At 39.6% G+C, this 19,767-nt stretch overlaps 1 protein-coding gene across 9 annotated transcripts in view; it reads left to right on the forward strand.

The window, feature by feature from the left end:
* Positions 1-19,767, forward strand: part of cacna1db (calcium channel, voltage-dependent, L type, alpha 1D subunit, b) — a 128,478-nt gene that overhangs the window by 49,356 nt on the left and 59,355 nt on the right. For all 9 annotated transcript variants that reach the window (XM_078170169.1, XM_033628769.2, XM_078170175.1 and 6 more), the window contains exons 4-7: positions 11,422-11,561; positions 12,166-12,308; positions 14,973-15,125; positions 17,036-17,232. In XM_078170169.1, coding sequence (XP_078026295.1) covers positions 11,422-11,561; positions 12,166-12,308; positions 14,973-15,125; positions 17,036-17,232 — 633 coding nt within the window. The remainder of the gene's footprint in view (positions 1-11,421; positions 11,562-12,165; positions 12,309-14,972; positions 15,126-17,035; positions 17,233-19,767) is intronic.

Raw genomic sequence — 19,767 nt, forward strand, 5'->3', positions numbered from 1 at the left:
AGGTAAAGTTTAAGGGGAAGATAGACAGATGCCCCCAGTGGTCCCTCCTTCACTACATATTGTATGTACCTAGTGGAAACTACCTGGAAGAATAGCTCTCTTAAATGACTTCATTTAGGATCTCATTTAGGTACTTTGGGATTACCACTCACTGCCATGTTGGTGTCGCTGAAGCCAGTGAATCCAAATTTGGGCAACGTGGGTGGAACCTGAGTCGGGCTGTGGTTGAGTGAGGCGAACATGGGCGTGGTAGTGGGGGGAAAAGTGGACCTGACTACCCAGGGCCCGAGTAGGGAGAGGGGCCCATGGAAATCCTGATTTTTTTTTTTTTTTTTTGTGATGTTTTTCGAATGAATTGGGCCCTCCAATTAATTGGTGTCATAATTTATTTCAAATATATTGATAACATCAACTGAGAGAATGAACTTTATGTCACAGTTCTCCCACATATTGGACATTCTGGGGGCCCCCTCTTGGAGGCGCAAAATGGTTTAGTCCGCCCGTCAGCGACCGGCGACAAGTGTAACGTCAAGGAGCCCAGATTGAATGACCTGGGGGCTAGACATCATGCTGCCCAAAAAGCATAAATCAGGGTATCAAAAGAAGAAAGTGAGGAAAGAAAAAGAAAGAAGGCAGAATGAGGGGAGGCAGCTGTTGACTGCTTTCTTTCCCAAAGGTGAACCGAGTTTGCTTGTTATGCAAAATCCAATTAAAGTTAAAGTAGTCCACTCCAGACAGCTGCTGCTGATGTTTGTATGCTCACGTGAAGTCTTTAGCTTAGCTAGTTGCCAACCAGGCTGCTTGCGGCTGTAAGTATAAAGACAATTATGGGCCAGCTAACTTTAGTTGTCAACATTAACCAGTTTCAGAAACAAACAGTGGCGCTGGCGCAGCCGCAGCAGCTGGAGCAGCAGGAGCAGCAGTGGCCAGTCCTGGCGGCTCTTCTGAAGATGAGGCTGAGATTAGAGATGAGCAAAGACAAGGTGAGATCGTTGTTCAAGTATTCAAGGGCGAGCTCCCCCCTCCGACCCCCCCTAACGTTGGTATGTTGGTTCGCGAGGGAGAGAGAGAGAGAGAGACAGAGCGAGACAGAGAGAGAGAGCGAGCGCTTCCCGACATGAGTGTTGGTTCACGCACGGAGAGAGAGAGAGAGAGAGAGAGAGAGAGCTGCTGACTGGTAGAATTGCTGCCTAAATGCGAGTTGTTTACCTTAAGTTTAAAGTAAGTTAGCCTTTTGGTTCAGTGCGTGTGCTATAGCCTATTGTCTACTAACACAGCAGAGCTGAAAGTGAAACTCCGTGCTGAGACTTAATAAATGATCCACCTAGCAATATTTCTGCTGCATATATCAACATGTAAATAGCCTACCAATATCACTGTAGGCTCAAGTGCACACTAGTAATATATTAATTGAGCAATAAAGCAATTTATTATTTTTGTCTGGTAAAAAGCCTTAGCATTGCAGTGCAGTGCTGTGCTTAAAAGCTATTGTCAATGCTCAATAAATTCACGATGTTACCAAAGCCAATGAACAATCATGTTAAATAACTGTGATCTCAATGTCAATCAAAAATAATTGTGATTATGATTTTTGCCATACATTTTTGCATAGATAGATAGATAGATAGATAGAGAGAGAGAGAGAGAGAGAGAGAGAGAGGTGTAGGTGGTGAGAAGAACATAGAAAAACAATTAGCTATTCCTCTCAATGTGGCTGAAAAATGGCTTAAAACATTTTTGCCTCTGCAACTTGCTGACCATGGTGAATACTGTGTGTTATAGCAAATAATTAGGCTAGTCTAAGCATCTATTGTAGGAAAGCATATCTGATGTTTACTTTTAATGAACATATTTGCAACCTTTCACATTATCTTTGTACTTGTTCTAAATGGTAGATGTCAAGCGCTGTCAAGCGCCCTCTTGGGGATACTTACCAGTTATGACTGTTTGGTTGACAGCCTTAGAGCTCAGCCCATAGCAACACAAAAATGAGCCCCATTTAAAAGACAATCTGTCAACATAATAAGCAATGCTTGGCCATATGTTTCATTATTTTTAGCAGTTTATCTTGCACTGAAATGGCTCTAGAAATACAAAGTGAGCTTGCTTTAAAAAGTAGGTTGGGTTATTTGTGTGTTAAGAGGCTAATACCAATTCTTTATTCTTGTAGATGTAGAGAGTTGTGCATCAGATGCAAGGAAGGGTGTAGCTTAAAACCCTATTTATGCTTTTTTATTTTAAATAAATACCCCTTTTTTTTCTTTTTTTTTTTGCTCACGCGCCTCGTGCACTGGCATGGATAGGGGCCCACTGACATTGAGAGTGTACAGGGCCCAGAATTTGGTGCTACGCCCCTGGAGGCGAAGACCTTTTTAGATGTAAACACACCCCCAAACATGTTTGTTCCTTTAAGGCTAAATATGTTTGTTAAGGAGAAATCATTTTTAAAATCACCATCAGCACACTTAACAGGAATTTAAATCAGCTTTTAAGACCCTAAATAATTAAAAAATGCACTGAAACTATATTGAAACACCATGTGAACCTATAACAACCTACCTGAAGGATCTTTAACTCAGCTCATTCTCCTTTTATGTGCACTGCTCAGATTTTAAGACATTTGCAGGCTTTTATGATGTATTATTGTAAAAAATATCCAAGTCAAAGGACTGAGCAGCTTTCACTGGTGTGCATCAAACTATTTATCTGACCAGGTATGCTGTACCAGAGGCGGTTGTCTTGAGTATCCCAACTTCAAGTCTCTGCCCACACACGATACAAGCCTGATTTCCATGGCAACCCTATCCCTATCACAGCTGTATTATAAGCACAGGAGGAGATTACCATGATGCACCACTAGTGTGGTGTCTTCACTGGGCTACAACACACAAAAACAGTTGGAAACAGGGGTGCAAGTTTGATTTCAAAGGCAGGGGGACAAAGCCGTGGTATAATGGCAGTGTACCATGACCTCTCATAACCTATTGCTTTGTTCTTTAATTTAAAATTCACTCACCTGTCCACTCTCTACATGCAGTCCCTGAGCCTATTACCTGTTGGGGCAGCTGTTCCTGCTGAGTTAAAGACACAATAAATGATTTCCAAAGAATGAAATTACTTGCATGAATGTGTTGAGTGAACAAGCATTGCGGTGGACTGACTGTGCTTGTTTGAAGTAACAAAAAATAACAGCATTCAGCGCTGCCACTTCCTTTCACTAGCTATTTTGAAGACAATTACAAAGTGATATTAATATTCCAACATGATCTCACTTTGAATATTCAGAAAGCAACAACTGCTAACTGAATATAGATTGATAACTTACACCTGATAACTTATGTCTTATACATCTTCTGTAATTTTGGGGGTTTGGACATTTATAATGTTTTTGCTAATCTTCTGGCTGGCTGTTTGAATAGGGGTGTGGGTTGAGGGAACTTGAGCTGGCGCTGTATCCGCATGGTCCTAGTGCATGCAGTTTCTCCTGTTTTGTTTTGTTTGTTTGTTTGTTTTTTATGTTAGCTTTTGGACTGTAAAAGTAGAGTGCTCCAATATGTACAACTTTAAAGGAGCTATATGTAAGAAATCTAAAGCAAATAGTCGTAAAATCATCCTAATATGTCACAGAGACTAAGGAATAATGTTCATATAACATACTGATCTCACCGACAACAATAGTACAGCCAGAATATTCGCATTTAAAAAATTTTTTTACGGTCCACAAATCATGTTTATGTTTTGAATTTGTGTTTTGGCCTGTTGCGCCACCCACTGCCGTCTACCAGTCACGCAGTCAGTAGAGTCTCCGCATCAGTTACAGTTACGACTGAGCTACAGCAGCACAGCAAGCAGCATTAGCAGTGTCCCGGGACATAGCATTAGCAGCCTCCTCAGCTGTATCCCGGCAGCAGCGTTAGCAGCAGAGAAGCCGGACTTGCTCGAACGGTCCGCTGGAAAACCGAAGATCAAGGACGCGGCGATGTGCCCGCCCGTGGGCAAACATATCAGTCTCCAGCGTGCTGCTGTCCAGCAACCTCAAATCTGTAGGGGAGGGGGGGGGGGGGGGGGGGGGGGGGGGTGGACATGACTCGCGGCAGTATTTTGAATTTGAGTGCAGTAACTGTTTTGGCCACATTCTTACATACAATGCCTTTAACAGTTTTATTTATCCTTTTGGGAAACTGTTTACATGACAGAAAACCAAACCCAACCAAACCCAACAGCTTTCTAGCTTCATAGTATACCAGTATGGGCTTTGTATTTCCCAGTCTCCTCCCCATTTCTGACAGAACAAAAGGTTGACAGGGTGCGGGTGCCACTTGTCATCTCTCTCTTTACACCTCCTGGTCAGCACTCAACCCCTCTCTAATTCTGTCACTCAGCACCATGTGTTACTCTAACACTCTTACACTCACTTACTATCCAGGAACCAACTGGAGAAGTGAGAAATATAAGGGATTTAATATTTATTATGTAACATCATGCCATGTGTATTAAAGCTATCATGAGGTATGTAACAGGGCAGAGGGTAAAGACTATTACTCGCCTATATTTATTAAATCCACTCTGCTGTACCCTGCAGGGAGGAGGGGAGCGCAAAATTAAACTGTGGGTTTAAAATTTGTTGCAGATGGGTCTACATTTAGTTTGCTGAATTAGAGAAATGGCAGGACTGAGATGTCTAAAACAGTGGATACACTAGGGCATTTAGGAAAGGGTTTAATGATTGTAAATGTGAGTAAAATCAAACTCAGTCTGGTCTGCAGATTTTTAAACTTTTATGCAGCCCTTCAAAGTACATCTTACATCTTATATAAGCAGGCCAACACACTGTCTCAAGGTTTTGAAAGCAATGTGTGAATACATACATTTTTCAAATACCTCTTTTTCTCTGTGGATTATTTTTTTTAACCCCTGACAGTTTTGTTAGCTGTTCGTGTAATTGCTTACTCCCCCGTGTGCATTGTTTCTATTGTGTGTGTTAGTTCAGTATGTAAGGTCATGTGACCGCTCTTAATGGTGGTCTCTATTGTCCTGCAGTAATCTCCATTCTTCAGGCACAGCCTTGTTGATTATAAGCCTTACTCCCGGCTGGGTCACAACCTGAATGCAGTTGACTGAGCTTCACACATACACACACATACGCACACGTACGCACGCACTCCTTGTCAGCTGTTCACTGAGCAGAGGAGCGGACATTTCAGACCTATGTAAACAGCAGGAGGATGGAACAAGAATGTTGAATCGGATGGAGGCAGGCGTGTGTTCATGTGTGCTTCGGAGGCTCTTATCAGTGTTAAACAATCGTGGTGCTTGTTGACCTTAACAGGTCATCACCTGGCTATTGTAATGGCACACCACTCAGCTTACGCCAGTTAACAATTAGGAGTTGGACAAAGACATGGCCATTGTCGAAAAATCAATATTTGCATGTCAGGTGAGTCGTTCGTCTGAAGCATCTGGGCTATTCTGCAGTATGAAAGCACCAAAGCGGTGATTTTGCATATTTTGACACATTTACTAAGAATCAAGAATATTTTACGGTATACTGCTGAATATTTTGCAAACCATAATATAATTGTAACTGTTGTGAGGGAACTCAATGCAGTCAGTGGTTTTTAAATGAGTTTGGACTTTAACTGCAATACTGCTCATACAGCAGTGAGGCAGTATTTGGCTCAGGAACATTTTTGCCAGAGGAAAAGTCAGCAGATCATTAATCAGACTGATCGGATGTAGACTGTGGATATAAACCTGCCAATGCCCAGCAATTTTGGCTGGCATTCTCTCCCCATCTAATATCTGTGTGTTACTGGTTTCAACAACCTCAGACCCAACAACATACACACTGAAAATGCTAAGTTTTGATGAAGATCTCAATTGTGCAATAAGGCCTGTCTGCCTTGTTCCTTTGCTGAATTGTTGTAAAGGTCTAGAATGACTGAAACTACTTGTGAATTCACCTTGGAAAAGCCCTCCATCTTGCTCCATCCATACTCCATCTTGCAGGAATCTCCTGCCCAACGTTGATCCATTTTCTGATGCCGGCAGTCTAGTTGATTTGCCACATCTTTTAACCCTGGCAGCTGCATGTGCCAGTGACATTGACTTCACTAATGAACCAGTCTTTTCCACTTTACACAAGGTTCTGTGATATCATTGTTCTAAAGTTCTGCAATACAGCTAGCTCATGATCTTTAGTTTAAACAGGTCAAGTGAGTTCCTCCAGAACTAAAGTAGGGTCAGACTTCACCCCCAGGACACCAATTATTAAATTATGTTTGTGTTTTATCAGTAAAAGTTTAATCACACAGTGGCGTATGTCTGGTAGGCCTGCTGTTGTTTTGTGGTGTTCAACTTTAGCAGAGAATTGGCCATTTTAATGACAGTGCTCACCTCCCCATGTGCAAATGATCCTCCAGAACAGGCCCCGGGACACTATTTTGCAAGGGCACCATCGCTGCATCCTGAGCTTAGCACCACTCAAGATGATTGTGACTGGTGTAAAGAAACAAGCCAGAGTGTTTTCCCCCTATAGCTGAATGATAATGTGTGATTCCAGACCATTCTTTATTGCTGACATAACGCTGTGGAGATAGGTCTGACTACACGAGACCAGTGGATCAACAAAGCCAGTTGGATTCATGTTGTGAAAACCACGAATGTTTGTACAAAATTTCATGGCAATTCACCAAATAGTGGTCAAGATATTTCAGTCTGAAATATGAAATATGAAACCTATATCTGTAGTAATTTAGGTTTGTGACTAAGCACCAGCAAAACCCCCACAAATTTCAACCTCATGACTGGAAAAAGTCAGAGGATCACCAGTTTAGCTGGATACATCCTCTTGGGACCATGCATGTTTGTACAAAATCACTGGACCAAAGATGCCCAACAGGTGCAGCCACGGGATCCAGATTTGTCTTTAGTTGTTAGTTCAAGGTCCACACAGTTTAATACAGTCAGCGTCATACTTGCATTTGGCCGTGTCGTCGAGCTAGTTTGCTGTTTCTGTCAAACGGCTGTCCGTTATTCACTCACTATATAGCAAGAAACACCACTTCAGAATATAAACTGTGTACCGGAAATTTACTGTTCTTAAAAATAAAGTGTGTTTTTGACAAACTTGACATGTTTGCAAGTCACTTGCAGTCCATTTAGAATGGACCCGTGACCCACTTTTGGACTGTGACCCATTAGTTGAGAACCACTGGAGTATACAACTCAAGCAAGTGAAAAGAGCAAATTGATTTTCAAATTTTACAGAAATAAAATCAAATCTAGTGGCTGCCTTAAAAGAAAATACATTGTTTTTTTTTTAAAGATATTTGTTTGGGCATTTTTAGCTTTTAATGGATAGGACAGACAAGTGTGAAGGGGGGGGGGTGACATGCAGCAGAGGGCCACAGGCTGGAGTTGAACCCGTGCCGCTGCGGCAGCAGCCTTGTACATGGGGCACCTGCTCTACCACTAAGCTACCGACGCCCCAGAAAATACATTCTAAACTTTGACTGCAGGCAGTGATAAACAGTCAGGATTTGAATAAAATATGCAGTACACGCGATGGTGTTTCAACAATGGCTGCGGTTTAATTACACATCCTAACTGTGGCTAAGTCGCCATTGCCAGGAGCGTCTATAATCCCTGTGTGAAACTGTCTGTCTGGTTGGCTTGCTGCCTTTCAGAAGTGTGTGTACTACCGCAGGTCTCTTGCCTGTGTGTGTGGGTGTGAAGTCTGAGTGCGCGTGTAACTGTTGTCGTCAGTGTCTTTCAGTGGGCATGAATGTGTCTGTGCGAGTCTTTGTGCGCACTGTCCGTGTGGACCTTCTGTGTTTGTGTCCTTTAAATCAACAAGAGAAGTGCTTAGCTTAATGGGCCTTAAAACCTGCTGACTCACTAACCTTTCGCATCGAGGGAGACGGAGTGAGAGGGAGAGAGACGTGCAGGGAGAGAAAGAGAGTGAGTTTGTGTGGGAGAGACAGAGAGAGAGAAAGGGAGAGAAAAACGATACGTAGGAGAGTGAAAGGTGTTTCTGTGAGAGAGAAAGAAAGTGGAGGTGAGAAAGTGAAATAATGTGTAAGCTCAATAAATAGATGTGTGTGGATATGTCCAAATTCAGGGACCTGTTTCTGTTACAAGACACAGTGTTGCCATGGAAACATGCTGATGATGCAGCAGGATATACAGTATGACTGAAGAGTTTTCATCTCTTGGATGATGTTTTTGTTTGGCCCTGAAATATATTTTTCTGGGAACATTTTCGCTGCTTATTTGGTCATTGCTTTGATATTTCCCAGAGATCATCTGTCGGTCAAGCAGTGGTGGTAGCACTTTTGAGTTTCTTTGTCTGTTCATCCACTGTGACCATCGCTGCTCATGCTGAGTGCCCGGTTTATTCCAAACTAGGAGTGTAAAATGCATCACTTGCTGTGCTGTGTTTATGACTAGGGTTGCTGCAGGTATGCATCATAAAATGGTCCAAGGCAGGAGGGCTATAATTTCATACTGGTCTTCTCCACCCACATCCCTCCATAAAAGGCCAGTGTTTGACATGTTCCACAATGCTGCTGCTGGATGAAAACCTTGATCTCTCAAAAGATGTTTTATTAGCTGTATTTGTTCTTACAAAATGAACTTCTTGTTTCAGTTTTTTTCCCTGAATGCCACACTTTGACCATGAAACTTGTTCAAACAATAAAAAACAATTCACATTTTTAGATCAAGAAAAACAACAACATGAAAATCACATGTTTTGTGTCCTTCCAGCTCAAGTGAATAACTTTGACTTTAAGATGCATATCACATCATAAAGGAACAGTGTATAAGATTTATGGGGATTTAGTGGAATAGTGATGAGGATTGCAACCAGCTAAAACTTCTCATGGTTAAATTTTTTTCAGTGTTCATTGTTGAGGAGGTTTTTGCCTGGAGCTGAATTATCCTCAGAGAGCTCCTCCTCTCCAAAACAAACAGACCACGTGATTAAAACTGGTAAGAACACTGAAGAAAGCAGTTTCATGTGACAAATCAGTGATTCTCCTACATTGTTCGACTCGTCACAGACAGGACGCCAGCACCTGCTAGTGTGTGCTCGCCTATTTTCTCTGATAACTTAAGATCCAGACGTTCGGGAGATTTTCACTAAAAGCTGAATTATGCCCGTAAAAGTCTCTTCCTGTCCAAAACAGACCCGCTCATTTAAACAGGTAAAAACACTGAATAAAGCAGTTTCCCATTACAAAGTCAGTGTTTTTCTGACGCTATTGTTGCGTAGGGGCTGCTAACTATGGTGGCCGACACAAAACGCAGTGTCTGGTTTGTCCGTTCTGGGCTACCATAGAAACATGGCGGCGCAATGTGGTGATCTCTGTGGATGAGGACCTCGGGCCGGTTGCACAAAGCACTTTAAGTTTGCTCATTAAATATGACACTTAAGGTTTAGTTTTTCTTTAGTTGAGGAAATTGCTTAAGGGTGTTGTACAGAATCTCTTAAAAGGTTTCCTTAGTCAAGGAAAGACATTAAGACATTTACTGCACTGACAGAGATTTTACAGCAGTAAAACTGTACTGCTTCCATGGAGACCATTTGTTTGCGTGCACTTGCCCTTGTGACAGCCTACCTGTTATTGCTATCTCATCCTTCTCTTGCTGGGACAGAAACTTCACTACGGTGTTCAGCAGACGTATGGGGGTGTTTGAAACTCGGTGAATGATGCGGCACACCATTGACTTGTGTCTCACCAATAACTGATCAGAAAGATTCTGTTGCATTAAACCGCAATGCAATCATTAATTGTAATGGAGACAAGCACTTATTACTTATCATTAAGGGTCTTCTCGGGATTCCTTCATTTTCCTCATTTATCGCCATAAACTAAGCTATGTTTCGGTGAATATGTAGTCAGAGATACCTTATGTTTTTTCCTCTGTGTAACAGTTTAACTAACTTTTAAGCAATTCCCAAAGTATGAGACTGAGATAAGGAGAAAAACTTAAGGAGACCCTAAAGAGAAGACTTAAGAATGTTTTTTGCAGCTGATTTTTTTAAGGAAACCTTAATTCAGATGTAAAGGAAAATCTTAACTGCTCTTCATGTAGATATAAACATCTCATTTTAAGATGATGAAAAGACAGCTGTTCTTATTTTAAGATAAGATAAAATATACGTTTATTGATCCCACAATTGAGAAATTCCAGTGTTACAGCAGTCAAGGAGGAAGAGTCAGATTAAAAATTTCAAAATTTAAACTTAAAAACTTAAAAACGAGGCATTTTCAGGTGATACACTAAAGAAAACATACTTATCATATTTCATTTCTGCCAATATATCCCCCTTAAATCACACACACTGGAGCTTTAACAAGAGAGACTGTTGAATTGCATATTTATGAATATTTTTACCCTCAGGGCTGAAACAGAAAATCACATTTTTTTCCTCTTATAATCATTTTTCCATTTTCCATAGAGATCTGCAATAGTTTGTGGTGAGATGAGCAGCAAGCTTGAGGTCTACCTCTTATAAATTATTATTTTCTTTAACAAATAAATGGTTGCATATAGATCTTGCTGTTGAATCGGAAACCTGGACCAAATCAATGTCATATTAAGGCTCCTACTCACAAAATGGGACATGACACACAAACAGTATAACTACAGCCAGACATTCACTACACCCACTCATAAGATTCACTTGCATCCTTGCATGTAGATTTCATATCTTAAAAAATCATATTTTATCTCTCTTCCCTTTGAGTTCAGTCCTGCATTGATGCAGCTGCTCTTGCTATATGAAGCTTTTTTTGTTACACACATTAAGGATAACATGTGCACAGATGCAGATACATAGAAACTTATTTTACCAGGCTGAACTGGCTCACAGACAATTGTTTCATTTAATTGCTTTTCAGTATTACAGTCAGTGTGTACTGTAGAGATGATGTGCAAATCAAATCTCACTGGAGATATGTCTGTACAGTGGCCAAACCAGGCTTTAGTTTTATCTTAAATGTAGGTTTTTGCAACAGGACTGGCATGAAACTGGGTATTATGGCAAAGCAAAGTGTGAGTGTGTCTTAGATATAAGAAATGCATTTCTAGACACTATCACATTTTACTGGATCTGTGGTTTTGCTGTAAGTCAGCAGGAGGCTGTGGTGCTGATCAAAGTCAAGTCGAAGATACATTTCTGCTTGCTTTGGTTGCCATGCCAACTTTTGTGGTAACAAAGGAAAATGTTGTTGTTGTGCCTTATACCTGTTTGCCTCGTTGCCACTTATTTTTGCAAGCCCCATGCACATTATTTTGCCCACAGTGAATTTCATTGTTAACGTTTGGGAAAACTTAAATAACTAAACTTTTTCGTGTTTGTTCTCCTCTCTCTTTTCTTTCCTCCCTCTCCCCCTGCCTCTCTCTATACAGGAAACAGTAGAATATGCCTTCCTGATCATTTTCACTATAGAGACATTTCTGAAGATTATTGCCTACGGCCTGGTCATGCACCAAAACTCCTACGTTAGAAACGGCTGGAACATGCTGGACTTTGTCATCGTCATAGTGGGGTAAGTTGATAGGTAGCACATAAAGTGTACATGCAAACACACACAGTCAAACGCATGAACACATACACATTGTTTCTTGGACACACATAAGTTTAAACCTTACACACTATCACTCATACAGTCCCTTTGTCTTCTTTGACAAACACATATGAATTGCACATGTATCTTAACATTTAGCTGTCCATCATTTGTGTGGCTCACCAGCTTATCTATCTCCTCATGTCCAGTAGTGAGACAGCAGTGATGTTTCAGTACATGCTCACATGGGTACATGTGCACACATACGCATGCACACACATGACCTTGTTAAGAGTGATTTTTTATCAGTAGACCACCTGGCCTCTGTAGGACATCTATGTAAACTGTGATGAGGTGTGAAACACTAAAGGTAAATATGCACAGACATACAGGACACACACACATAAAGCATGTGTATGAGCACACACTTGCACACAGATGCGTGTAACATATACACATGGCTTTTGTTTTTTTGCTTTCAGTTTTTTGATTGTATTTATTTTGCTCTATTTTATGGCATCTTGGTCACTGCTCTCTCTGCCTCCTTTCCTCTTTGCTTCTCCTCTACCTCTCTCCTCCCCATCAGGTTATTCAGTGTGGTTCTGGAGATGATAACCAAAGACGCTGACTCTGGCGGCCAGTCTGGAGGCAAACCTGGAGGGTTTGATGTCAAGGCCCTCCGAGCCTTTCGCGTGCTACGACCCCTTCGCCTTGTCTCTGGAGTTCCTAGTGAGTAAACACCATAGACTGTATAAAACAAGTTTAACACTGAGCTTTTTTTTAGGTCTTGTAAAGAAGTTTCAAGTAAAGACTTGAATCACCTGCTCTAATTTCTTGACTTTAAGGCCCTACACAGCCAAATCAGGTTGATATACCTAACTGGATATGAGACGTTTGAAATGGGGCCAGGTCACCAAACTCTGTGTAATACTAACAACAAATGGTCTAAATAAAGGTGCAATACAGCTAACCGGTGAGGGAGAGAGCTCTCAATCAAGCACAGCTACACACCCACGCAGTCTTGAGAAAGAAGTCTAATCAGTCAAGAGAAAAACACAAGTGAAAAACCCTGTGTGTGGACTGCTGTTGTGTCAGGGTATTTAGGTTGATTTGGGTCTCTACAGAGCCACAGTTAATATTATTAGAAACACCTGGGTTCTCCTGTTGAGACAAGACAAAATGTTTGCTGTGGGAAAAAAAATACAAAAATGTAATTAAGGTTTTAGGTTATTATTTATGCTTTAATTTCTCATCAAAACATTTAAAGATATATTTGGGTTTATTTTATCTCTTCCCATTTATGTATTGATATCAATAATTCGCCTATACATGAGGAGGTCTGAAGGTGACTGAATACTGCCCTCTACCGACCGTTATCAGGGAACACAACAGTCATTGCGGTCGGGGCAGGTAAATTAGCTGTGCGTGACTGGAGCCGAAGTCTGAAAACAGTCAGTGGTAACTATATTTTATTAGCGTTAATATATAAACTACAACAGGAGTGTTCGCTCAGTGAAAAAATGCAGTGGAAACAGGTTTCTTTGTGTTGTTATTTACAACAGTGTAGGTAGCAAAAGCTAACATTAGCTAACGCCAGCCAGTTAACGTTAGCTTAAGTTACCTTAGAGCGCGCCATTACGAATTGTAACGTTATTGTTATCTCTGAATGTCACCATTTGTCCTGTCCAAAATAAAAAACGATAGCTGCCTGAGACGAACAGAACTGGAGCTCATAAAACTACTACCTTGTAAAAACTTAGCTAAAGAGTTGGCAATGAATATCAGTAAGCTAGTAAGTTAACTAACAGAACTCTACTCATTAGCATTAGCTAGCGGTTTACTTCCGTAGCCCAAGCTAACATAACGTTACTAACGCTTGTGAGAGGGAGGCTAGACTCAAATGTTATTTACTAAACAGACAAGAGTAGTTAAATATCAACTATATTTGTTATTATTTTCGCTATATTTTCAGCATAAAGTTAATGTTCTGCAGCGAGCAATGTTAAGTTTGTTCTTTTACTGTGGCTAACCTATGTTAGCTGCTTTCTTAAGTTAGCTTAACCAGAGTGTTAGTTTGTTTTTTAAACTCATATCAGTGGCAAAAATAAAAAGTAGCTCAGTAGTAACTTGGATTGGTTGTTATTTTAACTGTCCACTCGAAAGACAAACCTGACATGCCACACTAAACAGCCAGCATGCAAATCATGTAGGTTGTACTGTAGCTTGTATGGTACAGTAACTGCAGGGTGCTTTGAGTAAGGTTATTTCTTAGTCTTAAGATAAATGGGTATTGTATGGACATTTTCAACATATAGTGCCTTAGCTAAAAATCCTTTTCATGAAAGACATTTTAACTTGTCATACAAGCTATACAAGTCTGGTTTGAAGTAACCTATAACAATTGTATTTGAGTGCTTTCTGCCTCTAAAGACACACATAAAACTTTAATTTGTATAACATCCAAAATGCAATCAGTTAACCTCAACAGATATAAGAGGCAGTGATCAAAATTTCAAATGCATCAATCTGTACATCTGTTATACTTGGTTACCCCTGTAATACATCTATGATTATAAATATTACCTTAAATATTTGAAAAGAAATTGTAAAATTCCTTTCCTACAAAGAAAACATTTGCTTAAGCCTTACTGATCTGCCCAGTTCTTGTATCACTCAGGAGATACTGATTCCTTCACTGTTTCTGTTCAGTTCATTTTTGACCTTACATGAAGTTGCCCTAATGTGTCTGCATTCTTTGAGTTGCCATAGCAATGTATCAGCTGCTGGTCTCAGGGAGGAAAGGGCTTCTGGGGAAGATGAACTGAGCTGAGACGACATTTTCAGTTCTATTCTAGTTTTAACATTTGTCTTTGTCGGATGGTGTGTGCAGTTTAATTAAGCTGTGATATTTCGACATGTTTGCTAAAGGCACAGAGGCTGGTTTGTTGGTTTTGCACTTATTCAGTGATACCACAAGGCTTTGAGAGATATAGATAATGTCATGACAACAGCTGATAGATTTGCGTATTGTGTATGTTTCTTTGAGTGTGTATCTGTCCCTTTGATTTTCTGTGCATATTGTTCATCTAAACAATGTAAGTGAGAAAATAATAAGTAATGAAAGTAATTTGTAGTTGCCACTCTTTTTTAGATTCAAATGACTATGTTTCTGGAGTTAAGAGTGGAGAAATTCTGCAAAGCTATTAGGCTGAATAACAAAAATAAACTCTATGTTGATTCAAGTGAACCATTCTAGTCTTTTACTTTGAGATACTTATATTCTTCTGCTCATTACTACTTTTCTCACATGGCAATTAAAATGTGGAAAAACCTGGGTATACATGTATATTTATGTGTATTTCCTCTGACCTCTGCTGCTGTGTGTGTTTGCAGGTTTACAGGTGGTGTTAAACTCCATTATTAAAGCCATGGTTCCCCTGCTTCACATTGCTCTTCTGGTCCTCTTTGTCATTATCATCTATGCCATCATCGGCCTGGAGCTCTTCATTGGCAAAATGCATGCCACATGCTACGTGATACAAACAGGTATGGTAGCGCTGAGTTGCTTTATTTTCTTTTCTTTTTTTTTTTGTTTCAGCCATGATGAGACTAGCCTGGTGAACTTCATGCAATTTATTCTATTTTTTTTTACCCTTTAAACCATTTTAAAATTGAGTCCCACATCCAGCCTATAATATGAACGGGCATATACATCTCATGTTAGGATATATACAGGCTTTAATCTCTGGGAATGGGAATGAATGGACACATGTACCTTGTATGTGAATGATGGCAAGCTGCTGAAAACAGGACAGAACAACAGATGGTGGATTAAGTCCAGTGATTAAATGACTAATATCTGGCTATTATGTAAACAGGCTTGACCTTTACTCCAGCATTGCTTCCAACGTGGCAGAATTATTCAAGAAGTAAAGATGAAGTATGTACATACTATGTATACATACACACAAATGCATACAACCGCAGTCATATTCTAAAATGGCTGACAGACAGGAGCTTAAATCACAGGGATCTGTGGGCTATCTCTCCCACACCTTTTACCTACCCCCCCCCCCTTTGTCCCTTTGATCTGTTTGTTTGTGGACGTCAGGAGAAGCATTGTAGACTTAAGTTGAGAGTTCATGACAGAGCGGGATGGAAGCTCCCTTTAATCCCCCCCCTGCTCTGTTTGCCCTGAGAAAGGCACTCAGTTGTAGCTCGTGATTTTCATGTGTGTGTGGATGGAGGGGGCGTATGTCTACTACAAAACAAAAGTAGATGTGTGGATTTGTGTGTGTGCGTGTGCACATTGTGGATATTTTAAGAAGGAGGGAACATTGAACATGTTGTGGATTCATTGACTATGCATACAGACAGTATGTCATTTTGTGTAATGGTTATATAACGATTGCATTATGACGAGAACATCTAGTAATGAAATGTAACCCAGAGGACTGTGAAAGGATATACTGCTGATCTATGTGCTCGCTGATCAGCTTAAATAACTGTGGATGATTATCTCCTTACAGAGTAATTATGAAAGTGATCATGATCATAATTATAGCTTTTGCCAGAGAAATCAAAAGAAAATGCCCTACTGGACATAAGAATAAAGGAGTGGGAGAAAAGGATGATTATGACAAAAGAATACCCTAGTGTTGAGAAGGCATAAAATTAAAACATTTTAAAAAGATAAATGTAACAAGGCTGTAACGTGACAGCAACAACATTTCTCTTCTTGGTTAGAGGCAGAGAACAGCAGAAGCACTGTAGTAAACATAAACAAATTAACAAGAAGAGAGAGCGAGAAAGCACAGTTGGTACTGGTGTGTTAATACTGCCAGAATGAGTATTGAAACCATTTCAGATATTCATAATGGATATGCATTGATGATTCGATATTTTTGACAACACTAGAATACACAGTTTTACAGAACAACATCTTAGTGTAATAGACAAGGTATGGAATGACCAGTGAAAGGAGATAATAAAATAAAAAGGTTAAGACAAGTGTTATAATGGCAGTGCTGTTACACGCACTGTAAGTAGTGAAAGGCTATATATTAGAGAGAAAAACAGTAAAAAAGGTCCTAGGTGAGAATTAAAGGGGTATTTCACTGCTGGAAAGATGGCTTTTTAATAAAACTATGGGTGTCTATGCAGTAGGAAGACACAAATGCATTTGAAATTGGTGCTACACAAGTTCAGAGTTCATTTACACATACTACCCAATATTGCTTTGATACAAAAAGTAATCTAAAAAAGTCAGTCCTTCAAAGTACCCTTTGAACTGAAGGCACAGGCATCAGTGCAGGGAGCTCGTGAAGTGTTTTAAACCATGGAGATATTAGTGTCAGTGGTTTTAATTCAGCTTAATCCTTTGGTTAGCCTTTATTATACACTAGTAGAAATACTGTAGATTAGTAAATTCATCTGTCTAACTCTGTGTCCCCCAGGTGCCCTCGCAGAAGAAGAGCCCACGCCGTGTGCAGTATCAGGGCATGGCCGTCATTGCCTGCTCAATGGTACACTTTGCAAAGAGGGCTGGCAAGGCCCCAACAACGGCATCACCAACTTTGACAATTTTTTGTTTGCCATGCTCACTGTGTTCCAGTGCATCACCATGGAGGGCTGGACTGATGTTCTCTATTGGGTAATCTGCCACTATTTTTGGTTTATTATTCCATGTGTATCACTTTTGATATTTTCGATTTTGACAGAACCTTGTAACAACCTTGTCTTATCTTGAAATAAGTGACTTGACACGATTAAGGCAATGTGCATTGTATATGCAAAGCAAGGCAATTATCATTGTATTTTTATAATTAGATTTCAAATTACTTTAATACGATGATATACGGAAGTGTTGTGTTTCAGACAATCACAGTGATGATTTCTAAAGATAAATTAGGTTTTACTGAAAATCTTTAGGCCACGAGAAATATACTAACCCTACTAACATACTACCCTCAATATATGAAATCTTAAATGACGTTTTGTTTCTGTCTCTCCTACAAATTTAAGCTATATGACCTTTTTATTTCAGAGTAGTCCTTATTGTGAGCTGTATCCTGAGTCTGAACCATCACCTGTCTTTCAATTGATAACAATAAGTATTTTAAAGCTAAAAACGCCAGGCTCACTTCACAACCCTCTGCTTCTCATTAGCAAAAAATCACCAACAGCTTTTAATTAGCGAAAACACTCAGCATTGAAGCTCAACTCAGAATGAGTTTTCATCACAATCCACCCACATCCTTTTTTGATGGAGACCCTCATCTATGAAATAATGAACCTCTCTCTCTCCTTCTCTGTCGTCCTTTCTCTTTCTCCCTCACACACTCTTTACTTCTCTTATGCATGTATGTGTTACCATGGCAATCCCATGCTAATGCTGCTGTTAAAGCGGTGAGGGAAGGAGACTTGACAAACCTTAAAGAAGGATAGATAGATAGATAGATATATAGATAGACATATAATCTAACCTCTGACCTTTCCTGCTGATATCGCTGCAGGGTGGGCGGCAGTGTGTTGTGCTGTGGCTGGAGGCAGAGTCAGGGCGTTGTGTTGTCTAGGCCATGCCAGCTGGTGTTTTTTTTTTTCCTTTTTGTCAGAGGGAATATGAGTCTCTAAGTAGATTTGCATGCATGTGCATGGGGCGAAGAAAAGTTGAGTGTTAAATGTGTAGAGGTTATTTGCACTGTAAAAAGCCAGTTGTGGTTATAAATGGACAAACTTCAGCAATCAATCCTGGTGTCTGGTTGCCAAACAGCTCTTTGAAAAGGCACTTTAGCTCTGTAATGTGGTCATTTGCCATATCCCCATTACTAATAAATATCTTCTAATACCGCCTCCACTAATTACTAATGCAGTTGTCTCTCACATGGTGCCCTCTAGTGGTCACAGTATCTGCTTCAGTTTTACTTGTATCTCTCTTTCCCTGTGAATGACTTTTTGGGCTTTGAACTGCCTCCTGTCAATTACTTTTTATTTAAAATTCAGTACTGGTGTAGTGACACTCATGAGCTAAGCGAGGAGGGCTTGTACTCAAAAAAGAAGTTTAGTTTCAGTTTAGTTAATTTAGTTTATTTGTTTACACATATGCAAAAAACCCCAGAACAAACAAACAAAAAACAAAACAAAACACAAATTAGTATATCCATAAACAGCAGAAAAAAGTAGTTGTAGGAGTAATTTATTTCAGTCCTTGTCAACAATTTTCCAATAGAAATGTGCATAGTAAAGAATAAATAACAACAAAGCATTAAATTAAAAGGAAAAATAAAAAATAGAAACTGAAAAGGTATAGGCCAAGGCATAAGCTTGTTATACCTACTCTTTTTACTTATATTTTCGTAAGTAACTGGCTCACTACTACTGCTTGGTTTAGATTAAAAAATAAAACAAAAACCCTCAAAACAACACAGAACAGAAACAACAACAAAAAACAAATAATAAAAAAATTCATATAATATTCAAAGAGCATTTCATACACAACAATAATCATACCTCAGTTTTATATTATTTTACATGTAAAATTAAAAAATAATAAACTTGCAAAGTGAACTACATATTTTTATTTGTGATAAATAAATGACAAAGTTAAAATGACTTTTATTATTATTATTATTATTGTTATTATTATTGGACAGTTTACACAGGTAATAAAAAGGAAAACACTGGGGAGATGATAAAGCTTTCTTGAATGGTGCAGGAGCTCATTTTAAAATATGAGATGGCAGAGCATTTCACATTACTGAACCTCTGCAAATTAAACCACACTGTAATTGAGATGTTTGACAGATAGGGGAGTTCATGGTTATTCCCAGTGGAATAGTTGTGGAATTGATGATTGTAGGAATGCCTTTCATGAAAATATGAGGGAAGGGTCCTGTTCAGGGAACTGTATACACACAGAGCAATCTGTAATCTGTAGAAGTATAAACCTGCACGATTATACTAATGACAATACATGTGATTACTTACTTTCAAAAATGTCAATTATTAAGCTGTGCCTGGAAGTGAACTCTTAATACATGGCACATGTAGAAGCATTCAAGCGTTCAGTCATGTTTCTTTTACTGATTCATCTCAGTGGTTATAATATGTGTGGTGTATTAAATGCAGATGAGTAGAGGTGGTTTTTACTGGCAGAAGCTATGACAAATAGCCAGCATGCACCATCATC

This window comes from Epinephelus lanceolatus, chromosome 8 (assembly GCF_041903045.1).
Source record: "Epinephelus lanceolatus isolate andai-2023 chromosome 8, ASM4190304v1, whole genome shotgun sequence".
Lineage (NCBI taxonomy): Eukaryota > Metazoa > Chordata > Actinopteri > Perciformes > Serranidae > Epinephelus > Epinephelus lanceolatus.